This window comes from Triticum aestivum, chromosome 5B, assembly GCF_018294505.1.
Source record: "Triticum aestivum cultivar Chinese Spring chromosome 5B, IWGSC CS RefSeq v2.1, whole genome shotgun sequence".
In the NCBI taxonomy this organism is placed as follows: domain Eukaryota; kingdom Viridiplantae; phylum Streptophyta; class Magnoliopsida; order Poales; family Poaceae; genus Triticum; species Triticum aestivum.
This window is the reverse complement of record NC_057807.1, coordinates 71,714,316-71,735,710: the sequence shown is the minus strand read 5'-3', so window position 1 is coordinate 71,735,710 and position 21,395 is coordinate 71,714,316. Positions and strand designations below refer to the sequence as shown.

Below are 21,395 nucleotides of genomic sequence, written 5' to 3'. Positions count from 1 at the left end.
GTTTTTTGAGATGTGATATTCATTTATGAAGTAATATAGAATTCGTTTCAAAGTTCTAAACCTCCCCGTGAGCATGCGAAGTTAAGCAGAACATAGTTTGTAATGATCCAGTCAGAGCGAAATTTAAGGCAACGGCTCTGCTGACATGTGGCACTGTTATCCTCATCGCCCTTGCTCTTGGATCATCACTCAACAATATCTTTGCGTACGTGTATACACTCACAAATGATGAACTAGGCAATCTAATAGATATCGTGGATTGATGATATTTCCGTTATCATTAATTTCCTTAATAAAAAGATATAGTTGATTCGAGTAAATTTTAATGATACTTTTTTATCAGCTAGCAGTTGTAACATACGTTCTATGCCTTAAGAAAATTTTGTTGGTGTTGAGATCATGGTGCCATTGATATATTCTATGTGAGGTTGCCTTTTTCAGTCATAACAAAATGTAATCTTCTTTAACAACCAATCAGAACACCTAATGGATGAAACAACATATATTACTGTCTGTATGCAACAACATGACCACAACTATGTCAACTTGAAAAACAGTGTGTCCCCATTTAACTTAATACTTTTTTTTAGAACATTTATTTTGTATTTGTGTGAAATCAACATTGATCAACGTTAAGACGTGCATTGCACGTGCAAGCTTACTATCCCTACTAATGATCCAGCATGTTGCAGTGAAAATACAACTAAACGGGACTCACAACAGAAAAATCACACGCTGCCGAGTATCTTCGTGTAAGCCGTGTGCCAAAACACGGGTACTTGGGTCCACATAACCGAGTATGTAATGGAAACTCACAGCAATAAAAAGCAACTCAGCATACATCTGAATAAGCTGAGAGATTCACTAAAAGATCTCAATGTACAACAGACAAGGCATATAAGAAAAAAGGCACTCGGCTTACGGTCACGTATCGATAAAGTTTCTGCCAGCTTGCCACCAAGCCGCCCGCCGACTAGCCGAGAGCACCGACCGGTCTGACAAACCCTCAGGGTGCCACCGAGACAAACACTTGTCCCTCCAGCCGATGTACAACCCCAAAAATGATGCCCTCATGGGGGTGATGATGTAGGAACCTCGCCATCATCCAATCCGGAAAGCCCGAATGGGGGTGATGATGTAGGAACCTCGCCATCATCCGATCCGGAAAGCCCGAATGTGGTTTTCCCTGGGACACACAGGGAACTTGAATAGCCCCACAACACCTCCAAAGAGGTAATGACGCCCGCAGGTGCCGTCATTGACGGTTTTAGCCGACGCCGAACCAAGCTTTTGCTGTCAAATTCTCGCCCATCCTGGAATGGACCACCAGATCCACCTCCTCTGTAATCAAGTGTGCCCATTGGTGACATCTGCCGCTAGGAAACCGCACGACTGGAGCCGCACCACCGCTCGGAACCGCTGTCCCGCCTGGGTGAGCCATCAACGACGGAGGGGCCCTCACGGATGCGTCACCGACGCCGGATGACGCACATGTCTAGGACACCCACATGGATCTCCACCGCAACCGCATCCCAGAGCCGTGGCAGAGGAAGGCCCCGCCGCCACCACCATCCCCCGCTCGGTCTTTGCCCCACGGAGCTCCGACTGCGACAAGGAGAGGGGCGTCGGTGGCTCAAAGCCCTTGATCAGATTGGGAGGGAGGGGATCGGGAGGAAGGGGCGGCGGCAGCCAAGTACCGATAGTCTACACTCAAATCCGAGCTCCCAAAACGTTATTGTCATTTGCGACTTTCATTTCAAGTTTGCACATTGGCTTCACATGCAAGGATTCTAAAAAAATGCACTTTGTCGTTTTCATGTAACTCCTAGTAAAATTTATCTTGTTGATGTCGGCAATACAAATCCACCACAACGTCACGACCCATATTGGGATACAGATATCATTTACAAGAATAGGGAAGGGCTCGTTAGAGACCCAAAGATTACAAGGAACTATTCAACCTTCGTCATACACAACTTCGAAAGCATATTGAGAAGATTATTTTTCATAAATATCGCTTTTATTGAGGGACTTGTAATGTTGCATCCAGTAGATACAAGCATAACGAGTTCACACACAACCTCTGCATAGTTAAGGCCGGACAGCCAACCCACACACATGCAGTCAAAAGTAGGCAAAATACATAGCACACACAACTAATCCAATGCCTACAAGGAGGAGGATTCGATCCGCAAACTACACCGACATGATGAGTAAAAACTTTCTTAGCCACCTGCTTCAAGCGCACACACACCACCATAAGCAGATGTTGGTATTCTGGTCGCTGAAAACTAGGTCATGAACTGAGCCAATGTGAACACTAGTAGATAACCTGCAATAAAGATGAGTTTTTATTATTAAAAAACAAATTATTTCTACCTAGCCATAGTGACCAAAGCAATGACTGCCGCTCCAACACAGATGAGGACTCTAAGCTTGCGATGAGCGCCACACAGTCAATTAGCTAACATATCGGCAACACTATGTGGCGGATACAAGTTAAAAGCCACCTCGATGACTGGTCAGAGGATGTGTGAACTTGCACTAGAAGAAAGGATGTTTAATTGTCTTATTATCCTGACAAAAATATCTTTTTTTTGCGGGGTATCCTGACAAAAAAATATCATTTCTTACTTCCAAGCTAGTTGAGCTTTGCGCGGTTATCCTTAGCTAGGCTCACACCTTTGCAGAGATACCGTAGGAAAATTTTAAATTTCATGAGTACCCTGTACCTTCATTTTCCAAATTTGTCTATTGTGGATGTCTACAACATCGGAGTAGAGAGTGGTATTGCTGAAAACAGATTTCCTATACTAAGAGTTGCTTCACACTACCCGGACAGTTCCCAAAAAAGTTGATCGTGTATATATGCTGTTGATTGTGTTATTCATAGTTTCATACGAGTGCATAATGGAGATATGTCCTGGCCCAGTAATGCTCCTTTACACATTAATCTGAAAAGGATTGTTGTTGTACCAATTGGAGCCCAGAACTGGAGTGGAGATATTCAAGCATTTAATTACTCTAGAGAAGCCGGAAATTTGAAGAGAGATGCTATGGCATATCAGATGTGGGCAGAAATGTAAGATGAGACGCAAGTTCCATTACCATTCTTGTACTCAGAAACATAATGTGTTGATGTAAATTATGTTCTCACACCTTGATATGATATGAGTCTTAGATATGAAGCTACCGAAATGGAAGTTCTGCCACCAAGATACTTTCAAAATAGATACTCCCTCTGTTCCAAAATAGATGACCCAACTTTGTATTAAAGTTAGTACAAAGTCGAGTCATCTATTTTGGAACGGAGGGAGTATTTGACATCTAAGTTAGTACTATACTACGACTGATTAAACTAGCCAAAAGTACTTCTACACCTACTCAACAGAAGCTTCACTAATGTGTGACCACAATTCTTGGTACATAACGATAAAGCATACCTAATTCCGATTGTATGGCTGGCTGCGCACAATCTCCCTTTTAATCCAAGCCAACCGAAGATCATCTCTAGAGAAGGATAAGAAAACTTCCCTGTTCTCCTTTATCTTGAAGATATCTGCTGCCACCAAAATATCATCTACTTGCAGACCTTGTAATTTTTCGATCGTTGCGATACACCTGGCAATGCTGCATGGATCCTCCAGCTTCTTCTCCTCAATTGCAGCAAACCGATCAATTTCTTCCCGCTTCAGTTTTAGGTATCGCTCAAGGAACACATCATCGCGGTCACGTTTCTTGATTTCTCCACGCTGTGCTCCATGCATCTCTGAGAATATTTGTGTGGGTCTTGGTGGGGCATGCATATATGACATACGAGTAGATGAATGTGGGAGAGAATCCAAATTGGCTCCCTTGCTTAGTTTAGACTCGGCCAAACGAAGGAGATTGGTGACAAAACCCGGGTTAGAGACTGCAATTGTGAGAAGTGAACATTAGCATTAGTGGTGCAACCACAGTTCAAGGATGCCAAAATTAACTAATCACATACCCCTCGTAAGGAAATCTTCGGATAGCTCACACTTGGACCCAAACTTTCCCTGAGGAGTTGTCAAGGTCTCTTTGGTCTGTGAATCAAAGGCAGGGTTTTCAATGAGTGCATTAACAAATACCCATAGGTAGCCCTTCACTGTATGTAATTTCATGCTAGCATGCTTGTTTTTCTTGTTCACAATGCCCATCAAATGGTTGGCGATTTGGTTTGCGACGTAGTCAACATGAGTTCCGCCTCTTATGGTCGCAATTCCATTTACAAAACTGACCTGCAATCCAAACAAATTGTCTGAGGTATACCTGTAACAACACATGCTACGACGGAGTAACCTACAGAATTCTAGCCCACACTAACCTGCTGAAACTGGCCTTCACTTAGACTCACACACACCTCCCAACGATCATTTACCTTCTGGTAAATTCTGAAAAAAAAAGACAAATTTGAATAACCGGAAATAATACTTGTCAGAGTTGTTCATAAACACACCTAAACTCCCAAAAGACTATGTCAAACCTTGGTAGCTCGATTCCTTCTTTGGAAACAGAGTCAATATAGAGTTGCACATACTCGGAGAAGCTTTTTGCTGCTACCTTCTGACCATTCAACTCAACATTCACGGATTTGCCAAGGATGCCCGCCATATCAACTACTCTCTTCCTCATGAGTGCCACGATATCACGGTCGAGCGTCTTGGTGAAGTCAAACTTGGCAAGGTCAGGCTTGAAGGTAACTCTGGTCCAGTTCTCTGACTGCTCACACTTTTTAATCTCAGGCTCTGATTTCTTCCCCTTGTTTTCAGAGAAAATCTGCACAAGCATTCAAGGACATTAGTTAATACTCCTATTGAGTGTACTAAAATCTAAAGTAATATTGAACGTACCATGTACAAACCTAATAGTCAATTTAAATTAGATATGTGTGGTCATGTCAGTTTTTAAACTAGATATGTGTCTTCACGGTAAACCTTACTGATCAATGCTGCAAACTATCAAAGGAAACAAGATTCAGATCAGTAATATTAAAAAAAAATATGTAGCCAGGTCATACAGCGGAGAAATTTTGGGCAGGCCCTGCAAAACTTTATCCATTTTGCCTAGTTAAACATTACTCTTCTAAAAAACGTTCAGTCGCAGTAAAAAAAGAACTACGGTCTCGCACTCCAATATAATCAGATCTGAATTCTAGAGTGGTCAAATACTCAAATGGCACATCGATTTGTCAGGTGTCCCTTTTTTTATCTAACTAATCCACACCAGAAAACCAAAATATCAATATCATCAGATTCTGAATTCTAGAGTGATATACTCAAATGACAGATCGGTTTGCCAGGTGCCCCTTTTTTTAATCTAACTAATCCACACCTTAAAACCAAAATATCAACTGTAAAACGCTCATGAAGTCCATGATTGTATCACCTGCTTGTACTTCTTCTGCCGGCGCCCATCAGCGATCTCGATGACGAATTCCCAGGAGAAGATGTTGGCGAGTATGGCGCCGTAGCCGTCCCTGCTGCCGAAGGTCTTCCGCTCGTTGTCATGGTAGCGGCGGCTAGTGAGGAGGTTGGCGAAGATCAGCTCCGGCACGTAGACGCCCTCCTCCTGGTCGATCTCAACGGGTATCCCGTGTCCGTTGTTGTAGACAGAGATACAGCAGCCCTCGACGTCGATGTCGACCTGGAGGGAGTCCATGGAGGGGTCGCGCTGCTTGTGGTCGGCAGCGTTGACGAGAATCTCGTCGAAGATCTTGTAGAGGCTGGGGACGTAGGTGACATACCGATGCACCATGGCACCGTCCTCGTAGACCCAGAGAGGCGTCTTGTGCTGCTGGACCGAGCCGTAGGTGTCTGGGCGCAGCCTGATGTGCTCCAGGTACGTCTCCTCGATGGACTTCAGCGGGGGATTCGTGGAGGCGGCGGCCATGGCGGCACGCCGAGGTTGTAGGTCGTGTGCCGCTAGGGATTTGGTGCCGAGGATTGCGGGGTGTGGGAGAAGGGGCGGGGTTCGAAATTTAAATGTTGGGGGTAGGGACGTAGGGTTCTCGTGTGGGGTTCGGGGAACGGAAGGCTAGGATCTCGGGTGGTGGGATCTGACGGTGCAAATTGTATAGGAGAGTGAACCAGACGCTATTATTTCACTTGTTGGTGTCACGAGAGCTGCTCGGGTCGCTCTCGCGGGCGGCCAGGGGGCGAAACCTAGCCGCCGTCAGTGTAGATCCACCGGCCCTCTTCCTCTCGCCGCCGCCAGCTGACGTCGCCAGGCAAAGCCTGCGCGGCTCGGCGGCGGCATGGCACTTCCTCCTCCCGTTTGAGCTCCAGCAACGCGGAGCTGCTCATCTCTGCGGGATCCAGGGCGGTGCTCTCGCACCGGCGTGCGCACGGGGCAGGGGTGGCCGTGTTCGAGAGCAGGGAGGCACATGTAGGACGCCGCAACATGGCTGTGTCGGGGAGGCCGTGGATCTGGCGGCTTCGAGAAGGGTGGCTTCGGGCCAGGGGCCTTGATTCGCGACGACAACTCAGATGCGTGGGATCCGGCGCTAGAGGGAGTGAGGCGGCACGATAGGGCGGTGGCGGGTGGGGCCGCGCAGGGGGTACTGCGGGCGCGTTGGGGGCGCGAGGGAGTACCCAATGCGCGGGGAAGGGGGGTGCATGGATCTGCCAGGTCGTCCGTGGCTGGTGTTTTCGGTGGGGGCACTGTCGGCTGCTGGTGGTGCCCGGTTGCCGCTTGATGGAGCAGGGAGGCTCCGACCGCGGTTGGATGTGGGGTGCAGGACCTGATTTGGTCTATGTAGGCCCGTCGTCGGGGAAGCTAGCTGGTGGACGTGCACAATGGTGGCGTGCTCGCTGTGTGGTGGGTGTGCGGTCCAATGGAGGTACTGGTTGTTGGGTAACGTAGCAATAATTCACAATTTCTAACACATCACCAAGATCAATCTATGGAGATTCTAGCAACAAGAGAGGGAGAGGATGAGTTGATCTTCATACCCTTGAAGATCGCGATGCGGAAGCGTTACAAGAACGCGGTTGGTGGAGTCGTACACACAGCGATTCAAATCGCGGTCGATTCCGATCTAAGCGCCGAACGGACGGCGCCTCCGCGTTCAACACACGTACAGCCCGGGGACGTCTCCTCCTTCTTGATCCAGCAAGGGGAGAGGAGAAGTTGAGGGAGAACTCCTACAACACGACGGCGTGGTGGTGATGGAGCTCGTGGTTCTCCGGCAGAGCTTCGCTAAGCACTACGGAGGAGGAGGAAGTGTTGGAGGAGGGAGGGGCTGCGCCAAGGGCAAGGGTGCGGCTGCCCTCTCTCTCCCTCACTATATATAGGGGGAAGGGAGGAGGGGGAGGCGCCCTAGGGTTCCCTAGGGGAGGGGCGGCGGCCACAAGGGAAACCCTAGATGGGTTTGGGCGCCCCCACCCCCTAGGAAACTTGCCCCCCAAGCCGGGAGGGGCGGCTGCCCTAGGGGTGGCGCCCCCACCTCTCCTGGTTACGTGAGATGGGGTGGGAGGGGCGCTCACCCCTTAGTGGGCTGATGTGCCCTCTCCCCTTGGCCCATAAGGCCCCCCAACGCTTGCCGGGGCCTCCGAAACCCCTTTCGGACACGCTGGTCATCACCTGGTACCCCCGGAACAATTTCGGACTCCAATACCCTTCGTCCAATATACCGATCTTCACCTCCAGACCATTCCGGAGCTCCTCGTCATGTACGGGATCTCATCCGGGACTCCGAACAACCTTCGGTAACCACATACTATTTCCCATAACAACTCTAGCGTCACCGAACCTTAAGTGTGTAGACCCTACGGGTTCGGGAACCATGGAGACATGACCGAGACGTTCTCCGGTCAATAACCAATAGCGGGATCTGGATACCCATGTTGGCTCCCACATGTTCCACGATGATCTCATCGAATGAACCACGATGTCAAGGATTCAAGCAATCCGTATGCAATTCCCTTTGTCAATCGGTATGTTACTTGCCCGAGATTCGATCGTCGGTATCCCAATACCTCGTTCAATCTCGTTACCGGCAAGTCACTTTACTCGTTCCATAATGCATGATCCCGTGACTAACTACTTAGTCATATTGAGCTCATTATGATGATGCATTACCGAGTGGGCCCAGAGATACCTCTCCGTCATACGGAGTGACAAATCCCAGTCTCGATTCGTGCCAACCCAACAGACACTTTCGGAGATACCCGTAGTGCACCTTTATAGCCACCCAGTTACGTTGTGATGTTTGGTACACCCAAAGCACTCCTACGGTATCAGGGAGTTACACAATCTCATGGTCTAAGGAAATTATACTTGACATTAGAAAAGCTTTAGCAAACGAACTACACGATCTTGTGCTATGCTTAGGATTGGGTCTCGTCCATCACATCATTCTCCTAATGATGTGATCCCGTTATCAATGACATCCAATGTCCATGGTCAGGAAACCATGACCATCTGTTGATCAACGAGCTAGTCAACTAGAGGCTCACTAGGGACATGTTGTGGTCTATGTATTCACACATGTATTACGGTTTCCAGTTAATACAATTATATCATGAACAATAGACAATTATCATGAACAAGGAAATACAATAATAACCATTTTATTATTGCCTCTAGGGCATATTTCCAACACTGGTCGACCTCGGGCTGCTGCCTGGGAGTGGCTGCACCAGGTGAAAGAATGGTCGGTCGGCGGCCACGGCGCCTGTGGGTGTCACTATCCTCCTTGGAGGCATTGTCGGGAATCACAACCTCTACTCCCGGATCAAGTCCTTCGTTTGAAAGTATCATTGAGCATTTTTTATCTATCCTTATAGATCTTGATGCTCAATGTTCAAGTAGCTTAATCCAGGTTTTCTATTGAAAAACACCTTTTTCAAATACCCTATATGCTTTCTAGAAATTCTATATCATTTCTGATCAACAATACGTCAACAACATATACTCATCAGAAATTCTATAGTGCTCCCACTCACTTCTTTGGAAATACAAGTTTCTCATAAACTTTGTATAAATCCAAAATCTTTGATCATCTCATCAAAGCGTATATTCCAACTCCGAGATGCTTACTCCAGTCCTTAGAAGGATTGCTGGAGCTTTGCATACTTGTTAGCATCTTTTAGGATTGTCAAAACCTTCTGGTTGTATCAGATACAACCTTTCCTCAAGAAAATCGTCGAGGAAACTATATTTTGACATCCTATCTACAAGATTTCATAAATAATGCAGTAGCTGCTAATATAATTCTAACAGACTCTTAGCATCGCTACGAGTGAGAAAGTATCATCGTAGTCAACTCCTTGAACTTGTCGGAAAACATCTCAGTGACAAGTCGAGCTTTGTTAATGGTGACACTTACCATCATTGTCTGTCTTCCCTTTTAAAATCCATCTGTACCCAACAGCCTTATGACCATCAAGTAGTTCTTCCAAAGTCTACACTTTGTTTTATACATGGATCTTCTCTCGGATTTTATGGCCTCGAGCCATTTGTCGGAATCCGGGCCCACCATCGCTTCTCCATAGCTCGTAGGTTCATTGTTGTCTAGCAACATGACCTCCAAGACAGGATTACCGTACCACTATGAAGCAGTACGCGTCCTTGTCGTCCTACGAGGTTCGGCAGTGACTTCATCCGAGGCTTCGTGATAACTATCATCAGCTTCCACTTCAATTGGTGTAGGTGCCACAGGAACAACTTCCTATGCCCTGCTACACACTAGTTGTAGTGACGTTTCAATAACCGTATCAAGTCTCCACCATCCTCCCACTCAATTCTTTCGAGAGAAACTTTTCCTCGAGAAAGGACCCATTACTAGAAACAATCACTTTTGCTTCCGGATCTGAAATAGGAGGTATACCCAACTGTTTTGGGTGTCCTATGAAGATGTATTTATCCGCTTTGGGTTCAAGTTTATCAGGATGAAACTTTTTTTCAGATAAGCGTCGCAGCCCCAAACTTTCAAGAAACGACAGCTTAGGTTTCTCTAAACCATAGTTCATACGGTGTCATCTCAACGGAATTACGTGGTGCCCTATTGAAAGTGAATGTGGTTGTCTGATACGTCTCCGTCGTATCTACTTTTCCAAACACTTTTGCCCTTGTTTTGGACTCTAACTTGTATGATTTGAATGGAACTAACCCAGACTAATGCTGTTTTCTGCAGAATTGCCATGGTGTTGTTTTATGTGCAGAAAATAAAAGTTCTCGGAATGACCTGAAACTCCACGGAACACCTTAGAAAAAAACAATAAAAAATCCTCGCCAAAGATGAAGACCAGGGGGCCCACACCCTGTCCACGAGGGTGGGCGCGCCCCCAACCTCATGGGCCCTTGGTGGCCCTCCGATGCCAACTCCAACTCCATATATTGGCTTTCGGGGAGAAAAAAAACAGAGAGAAGAGATCATCGCGTTTTACGATATGGAGCCGCCGCCAAGCCCTAATTTCTCTTGGGAGGGCTGATCTGGAGTCCGTTCGGGGCTCCGGAGAGGGGGATTCGTCGCCGTCGTCATCATCAACCATCCTCCATCACCAATTTCATGATGCTCACCGCCGTGCGTGAGTAATTGCATCGTAGGCTTGCTGGACGGTGATGGGTTGGATGAGATTTATCATGTAATCGAGTTAGTTTTGTTAGGGTTTGATCCTTAGTATCCATTATGTTCTGAGATTAAAGTTGCTATGACTTTGTTATGCTTAATGCTTGATACTAGGGCCCGAGTGCCATGATTTCAGATCTGAACCTATTATGTTTTCATGAATATATGTGTGTTCTTGATCCTATCTTGCAAGTCTATAGTCACCTACTATGTGTTATGATCCGGCAACCTCGAAGTGACAATAATCGGGACCACTCCCGGTGATGACCATAGTTTGAGGAGTTCATGTATTCACTATGTGCTAATGCTTTGTTCCGGTTCTCTATTAAAAGGAGGCCTTAATATCCCTTAGTTTCCAATAGGACCCTGCTGCCACGGGAGGGTAGGACAAAAGATGTCATGCAAGTTCTTTTCCATAAGCACGTATGACTATATACGGAATACATGCCTACATTACATTGATGAACTGGAGCTAGTTCTGTGTCACCCTATGTTATGACTATTACATGACGAACCGCATCCGGCATAATTATCCATCACTAATCCGGTGCCTATGAGTTTTCCATATACTGGTTCTCGCTTATTTACTTCTCCGTTGCTACTGTTACAATCACTACAAAATACCAAAAACATTACTTTTGTTGTCTTTACTTTTGTTACCGTTACCACCACTATCATATTACTTTGCTACTAAACACTTTGCTGCAGATACTAAGTTTCCAGGTGTGGTTGAATTGACAACTCAGCTGCTAATACTTGAGAATATTCTTTGGCTCCCCTTGTGTCGAATCAACAAATTAGGGTTGAATACTCTACCCTCGAAAACTGTTACGATCCCCTATACTTGTGGGTTATCAAGACCTTTTTCTGGCACTGTTGCCGGGGAGCATAGCTCTATTCTTTGAGTCACTTGGGATTTATATCTGCTGGACACTATGAAGAACTTGAAAGATGATCACGAGACGGATGAAACTAGAAGCACAACCTTCTGTACCCTTTTTATATTTTCTGTTATTTAGTAGAAATAAAGTAAAATAGTATTTTTCTGTCTGTCTCCTGACTTATCCGTGCAAAATAAAAATATCCCGAAAATAAAAGTCCTCAGAATGCCATGCCAATTTAATATGATTTTTTCGGGAATATTTGAGGATTTACTGTGCAAAAATTACCACGGGGGGAGCTACCACCTGGTCACGAGGGTGGAGGGCGCGCCCCTTGCCTCGTGGGCCCATGATGGCCCTCCTCCACTTATCCCTGCACCCATCTTCTTCCTCCGCCTCACACAAACACGAAAAACCAACTCAAGCACGAGTTCCAGCCCCCGTTGCTGTGATTTTCGATTTCCTTGCTCAAAGCACCTCTCACAAAACTGCTTGGGGAGATTGTTCCTTGGTATGTGACTCCTCCATTGGTCCAATTAGTTTTTGTTCTAGTGCTTTATTCATTGCAAATTTGTGCTGCATAGGTGACCATGTTCTTGAGCTTGCATGTCAAATTTATATGGTTCCAAGTAGTTCCAATGCTTTATATAGGCTCTAGGCACTTGTGGGAGTTGTTACAATCAATTTTATTGAAGTTGGTTCACTTTTATTTGAAGTTACTAAAAATTTTCAGATTGTTTCAGAAAATAATGAAGAGACTTTTAAGGGGCTCGTCGAGCCGAAGCTCTAAGGAAAAACAAAAGGAAGAAGAGCAGAAGCCCAAATCTAATTTGCCTTGCACCACGGAGGTCCGGCCGTGTGAATGGCCTTCCGATGGCTTTTTGAGGAGAGCCGGGATTTATGAAGATTTCTATTTATTGATTGAGAATGCTGGCCTCACCGACTTCCTCCGCGACCAACGTCATCAGTATCTCTTACTCACAAATACTTTTGTGCAAAACTTCTACTTTTTCCCTAAGAAATCACCTCCGACAGTAGAGTTTCATTTATATGACGTTGTTAAAGAGATGACATTAGCTGAATTCTGTGAGGTTTGCAGAATACCCTTTAAGGGCACCTTAGATGAACCCCACTGTAATGAAGTAGAAGCTTTTATTAACACTATCACTGTGGGAGAAACCAGGAAGGTTTCTGATGCAAGGATCACTAGCATACATTTTCCTGTTTTACGCTACTTTGCCTTATTTGCTAGTCGATGCTTGCTTGGACGCGGGAACTGTGGAAACCTTAGTATTCCTGATATTATTATTTTGTTCCATGGTTTATACCGCAATAACTCTGTTAGTATGGGTGGAATTGTTGCTAGACGGTTAAGTCTGAACCGTACTAAGGGCCCCATCTTTGGAGGCATTTATGCTTCACGCCTAGCTGAACATTTTGAAATACCTATTAGGCATCAGGAGAAAGAAGAAACAACGCTGCCCCGAGTTTACTTAAATTATAAGAGTATGATAGCGCATGACTTTCTTGTTAAGAGTCGCGAAGGGGAGCTCAAATACAAATTATACTTTGATAAACATCACCCTGAGACTATTACTTTGCCTGCTCCCTCTTTGTTTAACTTGTCTGCAGGTCCTCACATCATTCCGTGGTCGGCCGTTCAAGCCTATTGCAATCCTGCACCAGCCCCGGAACCGGAGCCACAAGATGAGCCTCCACAACTATCTGTTTATTCTTGGGATCCAGAGGAGGTTGCCAGCCAGTGGCAGCCGGAGCCTTCTTTGTCATAGTATGACCCCAACTACACCTACGGGTATCCGCCAGGCTATCCCTGGCAATAGACCAACTTAGGCCAAAAGCCTAAGCTTGGGGGAGTACGTATTTCTCACCGACATTATATTCATGTTCACACACACTCATTGCTACATGTCGGTGATCATACTCTTTCACTGTAATATCCATGCTAGTTTATTTTCTTTTTCATGCTTTCTTCTTGTGTGTTTAATAAACCTTAAGAAAAAAAGAAAAAAATTAGTAGTAGTTTATTTCTTTGTCGTAGTAATTAAAATGAAAACCCAAAAATATTTCCCGTTCTTCTTTTACTTGTTGGGAGCTTTCCCGTGTAAATAGTTTTTATTTTCTTTTCCTTCTTTTGGGGGTCGAGAAGACCATATTGAAAATGTTTAGTGGCTCTTATATGCATGATTGTTTATTTAACTTCGAGCCCAAATTACTTGTCTTCTCTCTTGAGTTGAATGCTTGCAGATTCCAGCTTAGTCCAATGCACGTGCACTCTTATTATTATACACATCGTTCGGTCATGCAAGTGAAAGGCAATAATGATAATTTATGATGGACTTATTGGGAAGAGAAAAACTGGTATGAACTCGACCTCTCTTGTTTTTGTAAATATGATGATTCATCGTTCCTGAGTCAGCTATTATGAAGTAAACATATTTGCAATGACATTTAGAGATTATAGTTGCTTGTGCCATGCTTGATTAGCTATGAGTTATAATGGTTTACCTTGCGTGCCAACATGCTATTAGAATGATTATGATGTGGTATGATGGGATGGTATCCTCCTTTAAATGTATTGAGTGACTCGACTTGGCACATGTTCACGCATGTAGTTGAATCAAATCAACATAGCCTTCATGATATTTATGTTCATGGTAGATTATATCCTACTCATGCTTGTATTCGGTGTAAATTAATTTTAATGCATGTTTACGACTGTTGTCGCTCTCTCAGTTGGTCGCTTCCCAGTCTTTTGCTAGCCTTCACCTGTACTAAGCGGGAATACTGCTTGTGCATCCAAACTCCTTAAACCCCAAAGTTGTTCCATATGAGTCCACTATACCTACCTATATGCGGTATTTACCTGCCGTTCCAAGTAAATTTGTATGTGCCAAACTCTAAACCTTCAAATAAACATTCTGTTTTGCATGCTCGATTAGCTCATATGTCAACTAGAGCTGCCCTTATCTTCCGTGTTAGGCGGGTTATTCTCAAGAGGAGTGGACTCCGCTCCTCATTCACGAGAAAATGGCTGGTATCCGGGATGCCCAGTCTCATGCTTTATGCAAACTAAATCAAAATAACTGCAAACAAAACTCCCCCTGGGACCCGTTGAATGTTGGAGGCACTCGTTGTTTCGAGCAAGCCATGGATTGATGCTTGTGGAGGAGGGGGAGTATAATCTTTACCATTCTGTTTGGGGACCGCCTATAATCTGTTTAGCATGGAAGATATCGTCGTCTTTTAGTTGTTATGTTGACAATGAGAGTATGCTGCTCAAAATATAATTTATCTCTATTTCAAAACCGAGCTCTGGCACCTCTACAAATCCCTGCTTCCCTCTGTGAAGGGCCTATCTATTTACTTTTACGTTGAGTCATCACCCTTCTTATTAAAAAGCACCCATTTGAGAGCACACTGTCATTTGCATTCATTATAATTGGTTTATATTGGGATGACTTGACTGGATCTCTTTTACCATGAATTACAATGTTTAGTCAATCCTTGATCTTTAAAGGTGCTCTGCATTTATGTTTTGCGGTCTCAGAAAGGGCTAGCGAGATACCATTTTGTTATATCATGTTATGATTATTTTGAGAAAGTGTTGTCATCCGAGTTTTATTATTATAGCTCGCTAGCTGATTATGCTATTGATATGAGTAATTGTGAGACCTACGTGTTATTGTGAGTATGGTTAGTTCATAATATTTGCTGAAACTTGAATGCTGGCTTTTCATGTTTACAACAACAAGAGCAAACAGAGTTTGTAAAAGTTTTTCTTTTTCTCTTTCAGTTTGTCAACTGAATTGCTTGAGGACAAGCAAGGGTTTAAGCTTGGGGGAGTTGATACGTCTCCGTCGTATCTACTTTTCCAAACACTTTTGCCCTTGTTTTGGACTCTAACTTGTATGATTTGAATGGAACTAACCCGGACTGACGCTGTTTTCAGCAGAATTGCCATGGTGTTGTTTTATGTGCAGAAAATAAAAGTTCTCGGAATGACCTGAAACTCCACGGAACATCTTAGAAAAAATAATAAAAAATCCTCGCCAAAGATGAAGACCAGGGGGCCCACACCCTGTCCACGAGGGTGGGGGGCGCCCCTCCCCCCTGGGCGCGCCCCCCTACCTCGTGGGCCCCCTGGTGGCCCTCCGACGCCAACTCCAACTCCATATATTGGCTTTCGGGGAGAAAAAAATCAAAGAGAAGAAATCATCGCGTTTTACGATACGGAGCCGCCGCCAAGCCCTAATCTCTCTCGGGAGGGCTGATCTGGAGTCCGTTCGGGGCTCCGGAGAGGGGGATTCGTCGCCGTCGTCATCATCAACCATCCTCCATCACCAATTTCATGATGCTCACCGCCGTGCGTGAGTAATTGCATCGTAGGCTTGCTGGACGGTGATGGGTTGGATGAGATTTATCATGTAATCGAGTTAGTTTTGTTAGGGTTTGATCCCTAGTATCCATTATGTTCTGAGATTGATGTTGCTATGACTTTGCTATGCTTAATGCTTGTCACTAGGGCCCGAGTGCCATGATTTCAGATCTGAACCTATTATGTTTTCATGAATATATGTGTGTTCTTGATCCTATCTTGCAAGTCTATAGTCACCTACTATGTGTTATGATCCGGCAACCCCGAAGTGACAATAATCGGGACCACTCCCGGTGATGACCATAGTTTGAGGAGTTCATGTATTCACTATGTGCTAATGCTTTGTTCCGGTTCTCTATTAAAAGGAGGCCTTAATATCCCTTAGTTTCCAATAGGACCCCGCTGCCACGGGAGGGTAGGACAAAAGATGTCATGCAAGTTCTTTTCCATAAGCACGTATGACTATATACGGAATACATGCCTACATTACATTGATGAACTGGAGCTAGTTCTGTGTCACCCTATGTTATGACTGTTACATGACGAACCGCATCCGGCATAATTATCCATCGCTAATCCGGTGCCTACGAGTTTTCCATATACTGGTTCTCGCTTATTTACTTTTCCGTTGCTACTGTTACAATCACTACAAAATACCAAAAACATTACTTTTGCTGTCTTTACTTTTGTTACCGTTACCACCACTATCATATTACTTTGCTACTAAACACTTTGCTGCAGATACTAAGTTTCCAGGTGTGGTTGAATTGACAACTCAGCTGCTAATACTTGAGAATATTCTTTGGCTCCCCTTGTGTCGAATCAATAAATTTGGGTTGAATACTCTACCCTCGAAAACTGTTGCGATCCCCTATACTTGTGGGTTATCAAGACCTTTTTCTGGCGCCGTTGCCGGGGAGCATAGCTCTATTCTTTGAGTCACTTGGGATTTATATCTGCTGGACACTATGAAGAACTTGAAAGATGATCGAACTACTATTTTGCCCTCAACTACGAGGGGAGGTAAGGAACTGCCATCTAGCCTTGCACTAGATTCTCCTTCTGTTATAAGTAAGCTTGCGACACCTAAACCTGCTACTGCTATGAATTCTGATATGTCGCATGTTATTGATGATGCCACTTCTGCTATGCATGATACTTATGATGAAACTACTTCTATGCTTGATACTACTGTGCCCCTTGGTGAATTTCTTGATGAGCAAATTGCTAGGTCTAGAGAAAGAGAAATTATTGAACCTGAATACGATGATGATAGTGATGATGAGAATATGCCTGCTATTCCTGAGGGTTATCTTTTTGATGCTGAATCTTCTGCAGCTATTTTTGCTTGCCAGGATAGATATGAACTTAAGAGGTTGCTAGTTAAATGGAGTAAAGAATCTTTTAGAGACAGAATGAGACCCGACCCTGCTTTTGCTACTTCACCTATCTGTGTTCTCGATAAGGATTATTATGATTTTTCTGTTGATCCAGATATAATTACTTTGGTTGAATCTGATCCTTTTTATGGCTATGAATCTGAAACTGTTGTGGCACATCTTACTAAGTTAAATGATATAGCTGCCCTGTTTACTAATAATGAGAGATCGCGCTACCTTTATTTACTCAAAATATTTCCGTTCTTATTAAAGGGTGATGCTAAGATATGGTTTAATTCTCTTGATCCTGGTTGTGTGCAAAGTCCCCAGGATATGATTTATTACTTCTATGCTAAATATTTCCCTGCTCATAAGAAACAAGCTGCTTTGAGGGAAATATACAACTTTGTGCAAATTGAAGAAGAGAGTCTCCCACAAGCTTGGGGGAGGCTTCTCAAGTTACTTAATGCTTTGCCTGATCATCCTCTTAAGAAACCTGAAATACTTGATATCTTTTATAATGGACTAACTGATGCTTCCAGAGATTACCTGGATAGTTGTGCTGGTTCTCTTTTCAGGGAAAGAACACCGGATGAAGCTGAAATTCTATTGAATAATATGTTGACAAATGAAAATAATTGGGCACCTCCTGAGCCACCTCCTGAGCCAGTCCAGAGCCAATTACTGAGCCTATTCCTAAACCAACTCCGAAGAAGAGAGGTGTTCTATTTCTCAGTCCCGAAGATATGCAAGAGGCAAAGAAATCTATGAAAGAAAAAGGTATTAAAGCTGAAGATGTTAAGAATTTACCTCCTATTGAAGAAATACATGGTCTTAATTTACCGCCTGTTGAAGAAGTATATGATCTCAATTACTTATTTACTGAAGAACCTCCCGATATCCCGACACAGGTAGTAAAGGTAAATTCTCTCTATAGATATGATAAAGCTGAAGTCCCTCCTACTAAAATTGCTAGTCAGTGCTTGGATGAGTTTGATGACTTTATGTTTAAGCAAGATGACTTTAATGCTTATTTTGGTAGACAATTAAAACAGAATACCTTTATGATTAAACGCTTGGGTGATTATATGGCTGATATTAGAGGTGAACTTAAACTTGTTAGCAAACATGCTTCTATGGTTACCACTCAAGTAGAACAAGTACTTAAAGCTCAGAAAGAAGTGCTTGATGAAATGAATAGTAAGAAAAATGATTATGCTGTTAGAGTGGCTACTAGAACTGGTAGAATGACTCAGGAACCTTTGTATCCTGAAGGCCACCCTAAGAGAATCGAGCAAGATTCTCAGAGAAATAATATTGATGTACCTAGTTCTTCTAAGAGGAAGAAAAAGAAAAATGATAGGACTTTGCAAACTTCTAGTGAACCTATTGCTGAACCACCTGAGAATCCAAATGATATCTCTATTTCTGATGCTGAAACACAATCAGGTGATGAACATGAACCTAGTGATAATGTTAATGATAATGTTCATGTTGATGCTCAACCTAGTAATGATAATGATGTAGAAGTTGAACCTGCTGTTGATCTTGATAACCCACAATCAAAGAATCAACGTTATGATAAAAGAGACTTCGTTGCTAGGAAACATGGTAAAGAAAGGGAACCATGGGTTCAGAAACCCATGCCTTTTCCTCCGAAACCATCCAAGAAAAAGGATGATGAGGATTTTGAGCGCTTTGCTGAAATGATTAGACCCATCTTTTTGCGTATGCGATTAACTGATGTGCTCAAAACAAATCCTTATGCTAAGTATATGAAGGATATCATTACTAATAAAAGAAAGATACCTGAAGCTGAAATTTCCACCATGCTTGCTAATTATACTTTTAAGGGTGGAATACCAAAGAAACTTGGAGATCCAGGAGTACCTACTATACCATGCTCCATTAAGAGAAATTATGTTAAAACTGCTTTATGTGATCTTGGAGCCGGTGTTAGTGTTATGCCTCTCTCTTTATATCGTAGACTTGACTTGAATAAGTTGACACCTACTGAAATATCTTTGCAAATGGCTGATAAATCAACTGCTATACCTGTCGGTATTTGTGAGGATGTGCCTGTTGTGGTTGCAAACGTTACTATTTTAACGGACTTTGTTATTCTTGATATTCCCGAGGATGATAGTATGTCTATTATTCTTGGAAGACCTTTCCTTAATACTGCAGGGGCTGTTATTGATTGCACCAAAGGCAATGTCACTTTTCATGTTAATGGCAATGAGCACACGGTACATTTTCCGAGGAAACAACCTCAAGTTTATAGTATCAACTCTATTGGAAAAATTCCATCGATTATATTTGGAGGTTTTGAATTTCCTCTCCCTACTGTCAAGAAAAAGTATGATATTCTTATTGTTGGGGATTTTCATATCCCCGTTGAGGTAACTTAGTGTTATTCGAAATTTCTCCGGTTCCGTGATTATTCGGAATGAGTTTGTTAACAAGACTTGATCAACCTTGTTAGTGGGTTCATTTTGATGATCACGAGATGGATGAAACTAGAAGCACAACCTTCTGTACCCTCTTTATATTTTCTGTTATTTAGTAGAAATAAAGTAAAATAGTATTTTTCTGTCTGTCTCCTGACTTATCCGTGCAATATAAAAATATCCCGAAAATAAAAGTCCTCAGAATGCCATGCCAATTTAATATGATTTTTTCGGGAATATTTGAGGATTTACTGTGCAAAAATTACCACGGGGGGAGCTGCCACCTGGCCACGAGGGTGGAGGGCGCCCTACCCCCTGGGCGCCCCCTGCCTCGTGGGCCCACGGTGGCCCTCCTCCACTTATTCCTGCACCCATCTTCTTCCTCTGCCTCACACAAACACGAAAAACCAACTCAAGCACGAGTTCCAGCCCCCGTTGCTGTGATTTTCGATCTCCTTGCTCAAAGCACCTCTCGCAAAACTGCTTGGGGAGATTTTTCCTTGGTATGTGACTCCTCCATTGGTCCAATTAGTTTTTGTTCTAGTGCTTTATTCATTACAAATTTCTGCTGCATAGGTGACCATGTTCTTGAGCTTGCATGTCAAATTTATATGGTTCCAAGTAGTTCCAATGCTTTATATAGGCTCTAGGCACTTGTGGGAGTTGTTACTATCAATTTTATTGAAGTTGGTTCACTTTTATTTGAAGTTACTAAAAATTTCAGATTGTTTCAGAAAATAATGAACAGACTTTTAACGGGCTCGTCGAGCCGAAGCTCTAAGGAAAAACAAAAGGAAGAAGAGCAGAAGCCCAAATTTAATTTGCCTCGCACCGTGGAGGTCCGGCCGTGTGAATGGCCTTCCGATGACTTTTTGAGGAGAGTCGGGATTTATGAAGATTTCTATTTATTGATTGAGAATGTTGGCGTCACCGACTTCCTCCGCGACCAGCGTCATTAATATCTCTTACTCACAAATACTTTTGTGCAAAACTTCTACTTTTTCCCTAAGAAATCACCTCCGACAGTAGAGTTTCATTTATATGACGTTGTTAAAGAGATGACATTAGCTGAACTCTGCGAGGTTTGCAGAATACCCTTTGAGAGCACCTTAGATGAAACCCACCGTAATGAAGTAGAAGCTTTTATTAACACTACCACTGTGGGAGAAACCAGGAAGGTTTCTGATGCAAGGATCACTAGCATACATTTTCCTGTTTTATGCTACTTTGCCTTATTTGCTAGTCGTTGCTTGATTGGACGCGGGAACTATGGAAACCTTAGTATTCCTGATATTATTATTTTGTTCCATGGTTTATACCGCAATAACTCTGTTAGTATGGGTGGAATTGTTGCTAGACGGTTAAGTCTGAACCGTACTAAGGGCCCCATCTTTGGAGGCATTTATGCTTCACGCCTAGCTGAACATTTTGAAATACCTATTAGGCATGAGGAGAAAGAAGAAACAACGCTGCCCCGTGTTTACTTAAATTATAAGAGTATGATAGCACATGACTTTCTTGTTAAGAGTCGCGAAGGGGAGCTCAAATACAAATTATACTTTGATAAACATCACCCTGAGACTATTACTTTGCCTGCTCCCTCTTTGTTTAACTTGTCTGCAGGTCCTCACATCATTCCGTGGTCGGCCGTTCAAGCCTATCGCAATCCTGCACCAGCCCCGGAACCGGAGCCAC

The 21,395-nt window shown here is 43.7% G+C and overlaps 1 protein-coding gene across 1 annotated transcript; it reads right to left on the bottom strand.

Moving 5' to 3' along the window:
* Positions 1 to 2,021: 2,021 nt before the first annotated feature.
* LOC123115707 (DNA topoisomerase 2) lies at positions 2,022 to 5,965 on the bottom strand. The gene is made up of 6 exons (XM_044536813.1): positions 5,410 to 5,965; positions 4,508 to 4,800; positions 4,349 to 4,415; positions 3,992 to 4,262; positions 3,444 to 3,913; positions 2,022 to 2,332 (listed from the first exon to the last, which is right to left on the bottom strand). Exons 1-5 carry the CDS (start codon positions 5,911 to 5,913, stop codon positions 3,444 to 3,446), a joined length of 1,605 nt encoding a protein of 534 aa, XP_044392748.1. The 5' UTR covers positions 5,914 to 5,965; the 3' UTR covers positions 2,022 to 2,332.
* Positions 5,966 to 21,395: the final 15,430 nt, after the last annotated feature.